This window comes from Plecotus auritus (assembly GCF_963455305.1).
Source record: "Plecotus auritus genome assembly, chromosome: 6".
Taxonomy (NCBI): Eukaryota; Metazoa; Chordata; class Mammalia; order Chiroptera; family Vespertilionidae; genus Plecotus; species Plecotus auritus.
Window position 1 is genome coordinate 166140503 of NC_137773.1, and position 14314 is coordinate 166154816.

Consider the following 14314-nt stretch of genomic DNA (forward strand, 5'->3'; position numbering starts at 1 on the left):
CACTCCAAGTTACTGATTAACTGAAAATAATTAAAGCGAATAAATAAAAAATAAGATACCTACCTTTATTAACATATTACATTCATTTACAAATCTCTTAATAGGCGTTTACTGTTTTTTACAGTAGGTCCTCTAATAGGAGTGCAAAACCTCGATTTTTACAATGTCTTCCTGATCTTTCACAACTGTCTTACACAGACCACTAAACAGAAAATTCTTTAGAGACATAACTGTATCAAGTAGTTCCTCAACATTTAGCAGTTTTCATTAAAAAAGAAAGATAAACTTTCCAGACTCATTAATATTTTGTACATTTATACATCACTTCTTGCTATTTACTTTGTTACAGTAACAAGAGCAACCATTAGCATATCTGGGAACACACAATTGATTCCTGGAAAGTATATACTTTCAACTGATAGAGGAGACCTACACAGATGTACCAGAGCAGAAGTTAACAACCCAGTGTGCTGAACTGTTGGAAGACAATTTTACAGAGGAATGGAAAAGCAAAGGGGAGAACAGTATCAAGAGTTACTACAGTGTAGCCCTGGATGGTTTGGCTCAGTGGATAGAGTGCTGGCCTGCGGACTGAAGAGTCCCGGGTTCGGTTCCGGTCAAGGGCACAATGCCTGAGTTGTAGGCTCGATCCCCAGTAAGGGGCTTGCAGGAGGCAGCTAATCAGTGGTTCTTTCTCATGATTGATGTTTCTCTTTCTCTCTCCCACTCCCTTCCTCTCTGAAATCAATAAAAATATATTTTTAAAAAGAGTTACTACAGTGTATATGCAGTATACAAAAGGTATTATACATAGGACAGAATGTTAACTCCACAGCATAATGTCAAAAACCTTCAAGGGGATGCAGAGCACCTGATTAAGTCCCAAATAAGGCCAGAAAAAATGGGCCATTGACTAGGAACATTACATAGGAAAGCCTAACTTTGAAAATTCTCTCTAATCATAATACCTTTATTATCCAGTAAGTTCTGTCTTATGAGTAGGGCCAAATAAGCTAGTGGGGAGGAAAAGGAGGAGAAAGAGAAATCACATGGCTTTTAAAATCCCACAGAAGCTGCAGAGTGGAAAGGCTACAAATATTACTAAATGCAGCTTTATGATTATCTCAGAGGTGACAATTAGGTCTCTACACCTGGACATGAGCATTACCAATTTAGCAAGAACTTGCATAGTTTGAATAGTTGCTCCCAATCTACCTGACTCCTATCTTTTGAGAATCACTTTGTATAAGCAGAGCTGCTGCCAACGGGAGTGTCCTGGGTATGTGAATAGTGTAACAACAGAGAACATGCTGAGTTCCCCATTCTAGCCTTGCTTATCTCTTGTATGCATTACAGTAAACTTTTTTACCATCCTAGTTTGCCTAATATTTCCCCTCACCTTGGTTTTGTCTGGCCAATAAATTAAAAAAAGGATCCCTGCATAAGAGAACAATCTGTTAAATCACTGTTTCATCTCAGAATCATCATTCCATTCCCATACAGCTTTAAAAATTCACCTAAAAAAACAATAAAATACTTTTAGCACCAGCAGGGAGAATGGATACCACAAGAGAGATAAAAAGAGTAATGGGCCCTAGTGTCAACTATTAAAGCAAGAAAAGGAGAGTGACTATACATATCAAAAGGAGATGTATTTAGAAAACAACAAATTTGAGAGCAGGAGCACAAGTAGAGAGAGGGCCGAAGGAGGGAGCAATGTTGGCTTCCAACTTGACTAAAGCTCTTTGAAACATAACTGGGTCAACAATCACACTAAAAGATATAAATGGGCTAAAACAGAACGGAATAGCTTTGCTCAGTTGCCTAACCACTCTAAAACAGAGATAAATTTTTCTGTAAAGGGCCAGATAGTAAGTATTTTAGGCCTTGTGGGTCATATGGTTTCTGTTGCAATTACTCAACTGTGCCATTGTAGTGCCAGAGCAGCCACAGACAATATGCAAATGAACAAGCAAGGCTGTGTTCCAATAAAGCTCTACTTATGGAGCTTCATTTTATTGTTCAACAGAACTTAATTTAACTTTGTCACTCATACCTCAAAAAAAGAAAAAGACAATGCATTGAATCTATAGATGAGTTTGGAGAAAACTGAGAGCTTTGTAATATTGTCTGCCTACCCAGGAAAGTAGTATGCCCATTTACTTAGCCTTTTAAAATTTCTTTCAATAAAGTTTTATAATTAAAAAAAAAATACTATGTCCCATAGTAACAAATATTTTGAGGTACAAGCCAAACCAAACCAAAAAAGTGAAAACCTTTTAGGGAAAAAATAATAAACATTAATGAGCCCAGATGGTTTAGCTCAGTGGTTGAGCATTAACCTCTGAACCAAGAGGTCATGGTTCAATTTCCAGTCAGGGCACAAGCCCGGCTTGCAGGCTCCATCCCCAGTAGGGGGCATGAAAGAGACAGCCAATCAATAATTCTCTCTCATCACTGATGTTTCTATCTCTCCCTCCCTCTCCTTTCCTCTCTGAAGTCAATAAAAATATATATAAAAAGAAAGAGAAGATAAATGGTATCACAGAAGCAGAAGCAGAAAGCTGCCCCTGCATCATTTAGTAATGAAACTGTATTTTACTATACCAACAGGAGAAGGCATTTTGAGCTAAGAAACTGAGTAAATTTTTCCCCCTGACCCCACAAAATCACTTGTTATATTCTTAGGACATTTAAGGAAATTTGAATATAGAAGAGAGTATTTAAAAGGAGGTAAGTATATAATTTAAAAATAAATCTACAGAAAATAAAAGGGCTAAAAGAACAAGTTAAAAACATCACAAAGAAATCAGACAAATCCATAACATGAAATAATCCGAAAGACAACTGGCCTAGACCAGTGGTTGGCAAACTCATTAGTCAACAGAGCCAAATATCAACAGGACAACGATTGAAATTTCTTTTGAGAGCCAAATTTTTTAAACTTAAACTTCTTCTAACGCCACTTCTTCAAAATAGACTTGCCCAGGCCGTGGTATTTTGTGGAAGAGCCACACTCAAGGGGCCAAAGAGCCGCATGTGGCTCGCAAGCCGCGGTTTGCCGACCACTGGCCTAGACTCTTCAAAAAAGTCACTATCTTGCTCTGGCTGATGTGGCTCACTTGACTGAGCGTCATCCCATGCACCGAGAGGTCATGGGTTCCATTCCTGGTTAGGGCACATGCCCGGGTTGCGGGCTCAGTCCCTAGTAGGAGGCAGCTGATTGATTGATGTGTCTGTCTGTCTCTTTCTCAAATATAAAAATAACATTAAAATAAAAAAGTAAAAATAAAAACTGTAACAAACTGATGAGAAGACAAAACAGCCCAACTAAAGAATGGGCAGATAATAACAACATGAAAGTCATAGAAGAGGATATGCTAATTCCTACTAATGGATTTAAACGTTCTGAGCCTCACTAGAATGGAAACTCCAGGAGAGCAGGGTCTTTGTTTCTGCATTTAAAGTTGAAAACAATCTGAATGATATTAACAGGAAGCAGTTAAATTATGATACATCAATAATATGGAATACTGCCGAAACCGGTTTGGCTCAGTGGATAGAGCGTCAGCCTGCGGACTAAAAGGTCCCAGGTTCGATTCCGGTCAAGGGCATGTACCTTGGTTGCAGGCACGTCCCCAGTGGGGGGTGTGCAGGAGGCAGCTGATCGATGTTTCTCTCTCATCGATGTTTCTAACTCTCTATCCCTCTCCCTTCCTCTCTGTAAAAAATCAATAAAATATATTTTAAAAAAAATAAAAATAATATGGAATACTGTACACCTATTAAAAGGATGTGATAACTCTTATTCTTAATGTTGAAGGATGAAGATATTTTGTTTAAAAAAAGCAAGTTGCAAAATATTTACGAGTAAGATTAATGTGAGCAAAAATAAAATCGAATCTCAATACTTACATAAATGAACAGAGTAACATGTGAAAGAATATGTATCAAATTTATCACTGGTAACCTCAAGACAATGGAATTAGAGAGGCAAGATATCATTCATGATTTTTTTTCAAACGTCTCTCTACTGTTTGACTTGTTAACAGTGATCATGTCTTTTGTATTTAAAAAGAACAAATTATGCATTTCAATCCTTTTCATTAGTAGGAAACACACAAATTGGTTTTAAAAAAAGGAAAATGATGAGTTAATGAAAAAAATTAGTTTAAATTCACAACATGCCCATCATAGAAATAATGCTTCTTAGCAATTCAACTATATTATAATATATGTGATAAATATAAGGCTAAAATTAGTTATTACAAACTTCTATCTTATACAGATCAAGTATAATGAGTGTAACTAATGGGAAATTCCTCGCATGTGCGATCTTTAGTAATGATATATTTCATTCTTTTCAAAGGCAAACCTTGAATCAATTTGCCTTCCAGTATGAGACTATAATTTTCTAACACCTAAATCTCAGACAAAATATGTACGCAAATGAAGTATGGAAGGATCAAAATGCAAACACTATTAATGCTGGTGGGTGGAATAATAAGCATAGATAGATTTTGTAATTATCTTTGAAAGTTTAAAACCTTGAACTTCCCTATGGTCTCCTCAATGCCTACTATGAAGCCTTGCACAGTAACAAGAGCAACCATTAGGCTCTATACAGCTAGAGAAAAAAACACACAAGTTATCTGAGAAGAGACTGGGTCTTCAGTTTGCATATTAATTTCAATCACAGAATTTGGTTGTTTATATTTTTGTAACTTCTCTTAAACATTTTGAATGTTTCAAAAGATAAACCTTGCACAATGAAATTTCTTTATCATTAAGTTTTGCTCATGAAGTAAAACAGAATAGAGGTCAATAAAAATAGCTATAGTAAAACATGCATCTTATAACTAGTAGGCAAGTTAAGTAACATTGACTTATATTAATAACAACATCTATTGCTAACTCCAATCATATTTACCTTAAAATCAAAGTTTTAAGGGCATCTTATGATGGACAGCCAATGATACGGGATTCACAGTAATTTAAGATGAAATGGTGACTGGCCAATCCCTAAACTCCAAATGTAAGTCCTATTGTTTTGCTATCTGGGATAAAAATAACAAGTATCACATGCAGTATTTGTTAGGGGATAGCCCAGAGATGATACACTCCAAGCACTGGGTTCTCATTTCATCTCTGCTAACAACTGTCTGATCTTGGATACATCATTTAACTCCATGAAGCTCAGTCTCTTCATCTGAATCAGGATGAGATCATTTTTAAGACCCAACCCATGCAGGATTAAAATCTTTTGGGGTATCTTTCATTGTCATTAGTGAAAGAAAAGAGGAATAAAACAAAACACAAAGAGAAGTTACTTGGTTTTATATAAAGTTCAAAAACAAAAAATTGGGGTTTACAAGTTAAAAATTTGGATTCCCAGATTAAACAAATTCTGTGAGGTTTGTTTTATTAAATATGTACCAATTCTCATAATCTTTATTTGTTTAAAAAAACATAACTTTTTTGTTTGCATGATAAGAAAAAATGGACAAGATCAGCATAATTTGAGGAAAACAGATATTTGGACATTCTTAAAACCCAAGTTAGACATAAATGAAGTAAAATAAATATAAAATATCCTAAAGATGCATTAAATACTACTGAATTTGAAAAGTTGGTAATTACCTAATTATAAGAATTGAAAGTTAAAACCATTTCAAAATAGCCTTTGATATTAGATGGAAATAAGAGAGAGATAATATTCTATTCACTTGAATGAGAGAACGACAGAACTTTGAAAATCAATTATTTGGTCAATGATGTATCTCAATAGTTATATACAGGCCTCAATGACAAACGACTAGCCTCAAAATGTGGTACTAATTATAAACAATGACAATTATATCATCATCTAATTCAATCTTTACTTTTTAAAAAGAAAAGCAGCCAAAATAATTGGTACAGTAATGGCGATATTATTACTCTGAAAATAAACTTTAAAAAAGGCAATTTCAACAAAAAAATACTAAAAAGTATTTATATTCACAATGAAAAATTACAGGTTTGCTTATTTCCAAATATTCTATTTTTCTGGTAATCATACTAGTTGAGCTTTAAAATGACAGATTTATGGATGTTGAAAGGTAGTGATCATTACTGCAGATTATAATCTCAGAACTACAGAATCCAATAGAAGTTATTTTCATGCTTTGCCCACTTATTATATGCATGACTCCGTGCAAGCTACTTAACTTCTCCAAACTTTAGTTTGCTCATCAGTAAAGTCAGGATAATAAAGTATGAATGAAAAAAAATATATATATAAGAAAATTCATTAACTTTTAAAAAATTATTACCTAAAATCTATAGAAAAATAAGTACTCTGGGTATCTTCAGCAATTGTATTCCAAGACATTAAGCAAAAAAAAAAAAAGGGGGGGGGGGAAAGGGGTTACCTAAATTCCTATAATAAAATTATAAATCTTATTCAGAAAATGGACATTTTAAGGGAATTCATTTTATCCTTGTTCTAATCAGTAAAGCACAAAGGTAACCTTAGTTTTTATGGCAATAGTATATTGGTATGGAACCTCTTTATAATTTCCCTTGGTTTAAAGGCCACACACATTTATAATTTGACAACAGGTTGGAACACTGAGCCAAAGAACAAAAGCAACACTAACTCACACTAAAGATTAAACACAGGCTCTATTGGATAAGACACTTTGCTAAAAATAGCATACATCTCTCTAATCTTAACATATATCTCTGGGAGAAGTAAATTAAACTCTAAAACTTCAAAAGTAGATTCAGTCAGGATTCCGAAGAAGCTCATTTTATTTTTATTTTGGTAATCTTATCTGAAAGAATTATGTTAAACTCAGTGAACTGTGATTGGCTTATACCACTATTGTATACCTTCAACCCCCCCCCCCCCGCCCCGCCATCATACTATTCGTTTTTTATATACCTCGGAGTAGTGAATGGATTGCCCAGACTGAATCACCATTATCTATATTATAAGTAATATAGATATAACTATAATTCGGCTGTAACGCCGTAATGACCAAATGACCTGTCACTAGGAGGTGCATAGAGCACCTATCGGTCACTTGCCCTGGCCCGCCAGCAGTGGCTCTCATGGCGCGGCGGGGCGCCTTGCACAATTTCGAGCACTAGGCCTCTAGTATTCTACATAAATTTATGAGAAAGAAAATGTATAGTCTAGAGACATATGAAAACATCTTCAAGGTCACTAAACATCCGAGAGATGCAAATAAAACCACAATGAGGTACCATCTCACACCTGTCAGAATGACTATCATCAACAAATGACAAGTGCTGGCAAGGATGTGGAGAAAAAGGAACCCTCGTGCACTGCTGGTGGGAATGCAGACTGGTGCAGCCACTATGGAGAACAGTATGGAGTTTCCTAAAAAAACTAAAAATGGAACTCCCATTTGACCCAGTGATCCCACTGCTAGGAATATATCCCAAGAAACTAGAAACACCATCAGAAAGGATATATGCACTCCTATGTTCATAGCAGCACAATTTACAATAGCTAAGATTTGGAAACAGCCCAAGTGCCCATCAGCAGATGAGTGGATTAAAAAACTGTGGTACATCTACACAATGGAATACTATGCTGCTGTAAAAAGGAAGGAACTCCTACCATTTACAACAGCATGGATGGACCTGGAGAGCATTATGATAAGCAAAATAAGTCAGTTGGAGAAAGGTAAGTATCACATGATCTCACTCATTTGTGGAATATAATGAACAACATAAACTGATGAACAAAAACAGATCCAGAGACAGAGAATCATTGATCAGACCATCAAACCTCAGAGGGAAGGCAGGGGAGGGTGGGGGGAAGGAGGGGAGATCAACCAAAGAACTTGTATGCATACATATAACCAATGGACACAGACACTAGGAGGGTGAGGGCACGAGCGGGGGTGGGGGGGGGGGAATGGGGGAAAAAGGACACATATGTAATATCTTAATAAAAAAAATATAGCCCTAATCGGTTTGGCTCAGTGGATGGAGCGTCCGCCTGTGGACTGAAAGGTCCCAGGTTTGATTCCGGTCAAGGGCATGTACCTTGGTTGTGGGCATATCCCCAGTAGGAGGTTTGCAGGAAGCAGCTGATCGATGTTTCTCTCTCATCGTTGTTTCTAACTCTCTATCTCTCTCCCTTCCTCTCTGTAAAAAATCAATAAAATATATTAAAAAAAATATATATATATATAAAGAAAATGTATAGTCTAGAAAACAGAATAGTTATAAAGAGAGACAGGGCAACCTTCAACTATTTGAAAGTCATGTTAACAAATAACATGACTGCCAAGTTACAAGGAGGCAGATTTTAATGTAACATAAAAAAAAAATTTATTAAGAATTGAAATGGGCTTATAACCTTTCTGGAGGACATTATGACAGGCTGAAATAATATGAGAAATCCCTGCATCTTTTAATTCAGTAAACTTCAGAAATTTATTCCAAGGAAATGATATGTGAAAAATAAACATAAAAGAATGATAGCACAGTTTATAATAGCAGAAAATATTGAAAGCAACCTAGATACTATTTAGCCATGAACAGTGTACAATTAATAGTTTAAGATAATGAGAAAATGCTCAAGATGAAATAGAAGAAAAAAAGTATACAAAACTAGATAATAAGTAATGCCAATTCTGTCCTCCTGAGAAAACATTTGCATGTGTAAAAATAATTGGAAAAGTAATTGGAAGAAAGTACATCATAATTTATCAGTTGATTATTTCTACATGTAGTGGTCTTGCAGGTACTTTTTGTTCCAAATTTTAATTCATGAGCACATTATTACTTTAATCAGATACTGAATAATCATCTATGAGGAATATTTTGAAAGAAAGTGCTATTCTTGAATAGTAAAATGAGCTATGTGACTCCCAATGTCCCTTATAACTCAAAGGTTCTAAACTCTAAGAAAACTTTCTACAACTAATTTAAAAATCAATGAGCCTCTGCCAAGAACAGAAAATCTAAAGTTAAGTTTTCAAAGAAGGATGGACAGCCAAGAGTGATATTAATTTCTGAAGGAACATCAATATCCTTTGGCTAATAGCTCTTTTCTTAGATAGAAAATGGGCAGTGAACCTAAATGAGCTGGACAAACAAAACATACATACAAAACAAATACAGTATAGAATGAATCTACTATTGCCCAAAGCAGCAGCAGGTGGATGTAAAAGGAACGAAGGTTTCTCCCTTATTTTTACCAAAAGGGCCACTGCCTAGATGATGATATAATCTGTGATTAATGTAGTATGGTGATTGATTGATGGCTACAGCCATGGAAATTAGCTAATATTTTCATCTGGTAGGACTATAAACCAAACAAGGGTGGAGAGGGGGTGGGGTTGGTCTAGCATTAAGAAAGTATCTTGTTTCTTTAAAAAGAATATCTGATTTTGTCAATTTGAGTAATATCAGAATTAAGTGACCTTTGGTAGTTAAATCACAATCTCAACTTTCATCTAAGAAAAGAAAGTAAAACATGAAAAACAGAGCTAATTATAAACCATTGGCTCAGAATCACAACAATATAAAATATTATCACCATGCATTTCAAATATTATCCATTCTAAGTCAAATAAGACAGATTCATGAAATAACTATGATAATATCATAGATTAGAAATCTAAAACTCAAATCAAGGGAAAAAATAATCCCCTTGTGATAACTAAAGGTAGCCTTGTTACCAAGAACAAACCATAGAATGTCATACACTTTTTATCAGAGATAAGAATGTGTAATAAACAATATATAATAGAATATAACTAACATTTGGATGAAAATGCACTCCTATAATTGCAAAGAGAAAATAAAATACTGAAGTGTAAATTACTCAAAATATTCAGAGAAATCAGTAAGACATTTCTATTTCACAATTTATTCATATGCATATAAATATATAAGTAGACATATGTATATATTTATTCCTACATATATAAGTATATGTATACATATGCCATACCATCTTTCTTGCTAGTTATATGATACATTAGTTAAAGATAGTTAAAATGAAATATTTGATAGTTTTCCTATATTTAGAATATAATGAGACTTGGAAAATAATATGTGGTTATATACAAAGATCAAGAGAACACAACTTACAGAATCGGTCAAAATACACAGTTTTCCTTTTTGTTTTTAATAAATGAATGATAGACAAAAAGGGGGGGGATCCTAAACACTATGATTTCCCCACCAGTTATTAATTTTAAAAAAATCTCTTTCCAAAATTTAAACACAAATTTATTAACAAAAAAAGGAGAGAAAAAGAAACTGTCGGTATTAAACATTTACCCTTATTTGTATAGGATTCATCCTATCAGAAAAACATGGCAGAAATTAGCACCTGAAAAGTACTCAGAGCTTTCTAATAAGTATATGAAAAATACACACATTTTAAAAAATTAAAATAAAAAATATGCTAGAAACAGTTCTAATATAATCAAAGAATGTACTATGTGCAACACAACTGTATAAAATCTGTTTTTTCCTATTTATTATTATCTAATTCAGAAACAATTTTTGAGGCAATTTTACTTGACCACCACCCATTTCCTTTTGTGACAAATGATTCAATACCCAGCATTTTCAACCATTTTTCCAATGTTGGAGAATTTAAAATTCACTACCTTGATGAAAGCATAAAAACATCAAATAAATTGGTATTTCTCTAACAACTATAGCACCTGAAAATTAATAGTCAAATTCTGAAAAACATGCTTCCTCCTAAAAACAAATAAAAAATAAAAAAGCTCCCTTAAATATCTCCCTTTAAAAATGGCATCTGAAAAATAAATATGTTCAAGAAAATACTAATTCACATACAATATACAACATTTTAAACATTTTGAAAAGGCAGCACATTCTTCTGTGTGTTGCAAAAGACTCCATATCTGCAATCGTGCTGCAGTCATGAATAAACATATTCCTCTGAAGTTCTAAGTATGTGTGGCCATATCAAGGGCACATCAGATTTGAAATGGATTTACATTACCTCCAACTTTAGGGCCACCTGCTGAACCAGGCTTCCTTGCACTGTTGACAGGATTTCCGGATGTTTTAGGTGCAGGAACCTTGAAGGCTGAAGCAGCTGATGATGGCCTATTTCCATCCACTGATTCTTCATCATCAAAGCTTTTATCTGTACAAAGCATTAGCAAAATGTATCTTAAGAGATCTAAGCTTTGTTCCATTTTCCATAAGGCTCAAAAAAACAAATAAAGCTACATATAAAATCATAACTTTGTGAGATATATAATATAAAATAAAGCTCCTTTGAATAAGCATTTATATAATGGCTAACACTATATAAAATAACCAAGTGTAATTTAAAATCAGGTTGCAGTATTACCATATTTACTACCTATATCTATAAAGTCAAAACATAAAACCAAATATATTAACTCTAAAGATAGGAAAGGCAGTTTTCCTTTTTTTGCTACTAATAAGCATTTTCTGCCAGCTCCTCCCATAGTGTATCTTCAAGCACACCCTGCCTTAGTCCTTACACCCAGATTCTGCAACTTACAATCACAGATCCGTTTGCAAATCAGTCGCCTCATTCCTCTGAAAGCTCTTAATTTTCCTCACCCTAGGATGCTCCTAATGGTTCACATGGCCAAATGCAGTAGATTTGAGACTAATCAAAGATTCTATCAAAAATAGATAGAAACAACCACAGAACCACCACTGAGGTTTGTGCCGGCATTTTTCTTTCTCTTCCCTGCACTAGGTACTGTAACAGCCAATCAGCTATAAGGTGACATCATCTTATGGCAGCTACTGCCAGATGAAAGGTAAAAATTCTCCATGTATTTTAAAAATCTCTTTGCAGCTGCAATCCTTATTCTGTATCAAAATTTCAAAGGCATTCAATACTACAGGTTTATAAACCTAAATTTGTATTCTCTTATTTAGCTTACTTGAAAATTTATACAAATAGAAAATAAGATTTTATGCAATATTCATTCTGTTGATGTGCTTATTATTGCATCATTAAACCATAGAATATCACAGTGCTCATTAGTGTACCTAATTAACTCTGTAATCTAACAATTTGCTGTTTATTTAGGTCACAGAAACCAAACTGAACAATTTGTTCTCATAAATGATTCAAAAATATTCCATAAAGCTCCTTTTATAATCTTCATGAATGACCATACTAGTATCATCTCCGTGTATAAAATGAAACACCCCCACCCCCACAAGATATATGCATTTTATTCGTCGGAGAAGTTGGTTTTCTCTAGGACCCTGCACAATCCAACCAGGACAAACAAGATGGGCGAGGCAAAGAGGCAGCTTTACCACAGGCTTCAGATCAATATACCAGAATCTTTCCCTTTCAATCTGCTTCCCTTACCTATGCAAATACCCAAATCAAGGAGAAATAATCATCCCTACAATCTTAAATATATATTTAAAGGAAATACACCAAACACATGTTAAAAATTGTTTAATTAAAAACAAGAGTCAAGTAGACACCCTAATATAAAGCCACATTCCATTTCAGCAAGTCTTTTCCTTAAATAGCACAACTTGTAGGAAAAAAAGTACCTTCTAGTTCAGGTGGGGAAGGCCGGCCCGCAGGCCAATCATTTGATCTGGCCCTGACAAGGCAACCACAAGTGGGACTCAAAATTCAATAAATCTAGGAGCTTTTTTCATAGAAACATAAATTTATATTAAGTAAATGACGTTATAAATATCCTAGTGACTCTTGGCAGAAAAAAGATTCCCCACCCCTGTTTTAGTTAAACAATATTATTTTTCTTTCTTAGCATAATACTATAAGGTAGTCAGTGTGGATCACTTAAAACCTGTGCTCTATGTAGACTGCTGTGTTAAAAACACTAATACAATTCCAAATAAACTTTATTTTTTGCCACCACCATGTAAAAAATGTAGCTAAGAGAGACAGTAGACACACAAATCTAAGGAAAGATGAGTATTGAAACAAAGTAGCCAGAGGTTCCCATGGAAACAGTGCTCTGTTCCTACAAACACACAAGAATTTAAAAGAGTAAATGTCTCTACTATTTAAAAAAATTTAACTCTTAACATTCTCAAGCTACTGAGAAATTAGTTTTTAACTTATCAAAATAAGGCCAAGAAAAGTATACAAATCATAACTATGCAGCTCAATGAATTTTCACAAAATGAACATTCCAATGTAACCAGTCTCCAGAATAGATCATTGTCAGCATCCTGTGAGCACCCTCACTGAACCTCCTAAATTCACCAGTTCCTACCGAAGTAAACTGGTCTTGACTTTTAACACCATAGTTTGTTTTACCCATCTGTGAACTTGATATAAAAGGAATCACAAAATAGGTACTCTGGTACCTGGCTTCTTTTCACTCAATATAATGTTTGGAAGATTCATTTCATTACTTATAGTTTTCTAGTATATATTTGTTCCGCAATTTATTAATATCCATTCTACTATTGATGGACATTTGAGTTGTTGCCAGTTTGAGATGAATTCAAATATGTATATTGTAACCTCTAGAGCAGTGGTACTCAAAGTGTGGTCCAGGACCAGCAGCTGAGCATTACCTGACAGTCTATTAGAAATGAAATTCTTGGACCCTAACCCAAATCTTCTGAATCAGAAACTCTGGAAATAGGGGCCCAGAAATATTAACAAAATACTGCTGTAAGCATATTGATGTAAGCATGAGCAAATTTAAGGATCACTGCCCTACAGAAGGAGTTGGCAAACTTAGTCTATAAAAGGCCAGATAATAAATGTTTTAGGCTTTACAAAACATATATATATATATATATATATATATATATATATATATATATGTATACGTATATATTTGTGTGTGTATGTGTGTGTGTGTGTGTGTGTGTATATATATATATATATATATATATATATATACACACACATATATATATATATATATAGTGTCTCTGCAACTACTCAATTATACCACTGTAGTGCCAAAGTAGTGATACACGATATGTAAGCAAATAGGTGTGGCTGTGTTTCAATAAAATTGTATGTATAAAACAGGAGGGCAACTGGATTTAGCCTGCAAGAAATAGTTTGCCAATCCCTACTCTAAAGCAACCACTAAAATAAGAGTAAATAAATTAACTAATAAAAAACTAAAATAATTTTTAAAAATTGAATAGTTAAGAAGCAGGAAAGGAGACAAAAAAGCTAAAACAAGTAGATAAAATAAAAGATAAAGTGGCAAAAATAAAACCAGCTATGCAATAACTACTTAAATGTAAATTAACTAAATATTCCCAGCAAAAGACCAAGACATAATTTTTAAAA

The 14314-nt window shown here is 34.1% G+C and overlaps 1 protein-coding gene across 50 annotated transcripts in view; it reads right to left on the minus strand.

Moving 5' to 3' along the window:
* CLASP2 (cytoplasmic linker associated protein 2) overlaps positions 1-14314 on the minus strand; it is a 149307-nt gene that overhangs the window by 92291 nt on the left and 42702 nt on the right. For 39 of the 50 annotated variants that reach the window (XM_080673653.1, XM_080673650.1, XM_080673645.1 and 36 more), the window contains one exon: positions 11012-11158. In XM_080673653.1, the coding sequence (XP_080529779.1) occupies positions 11012-11158 (147 nt within the window). Of the gene's footprint in view, positions 1-11011; positions 11159-11545; positions 11748-14314 lie in introns of those variants that run through there. The other 11 variants (XM_080673667.1, XM_080673662.1, XM_080673672.1 and 8 more) reach the window with 1 other exon arrangement.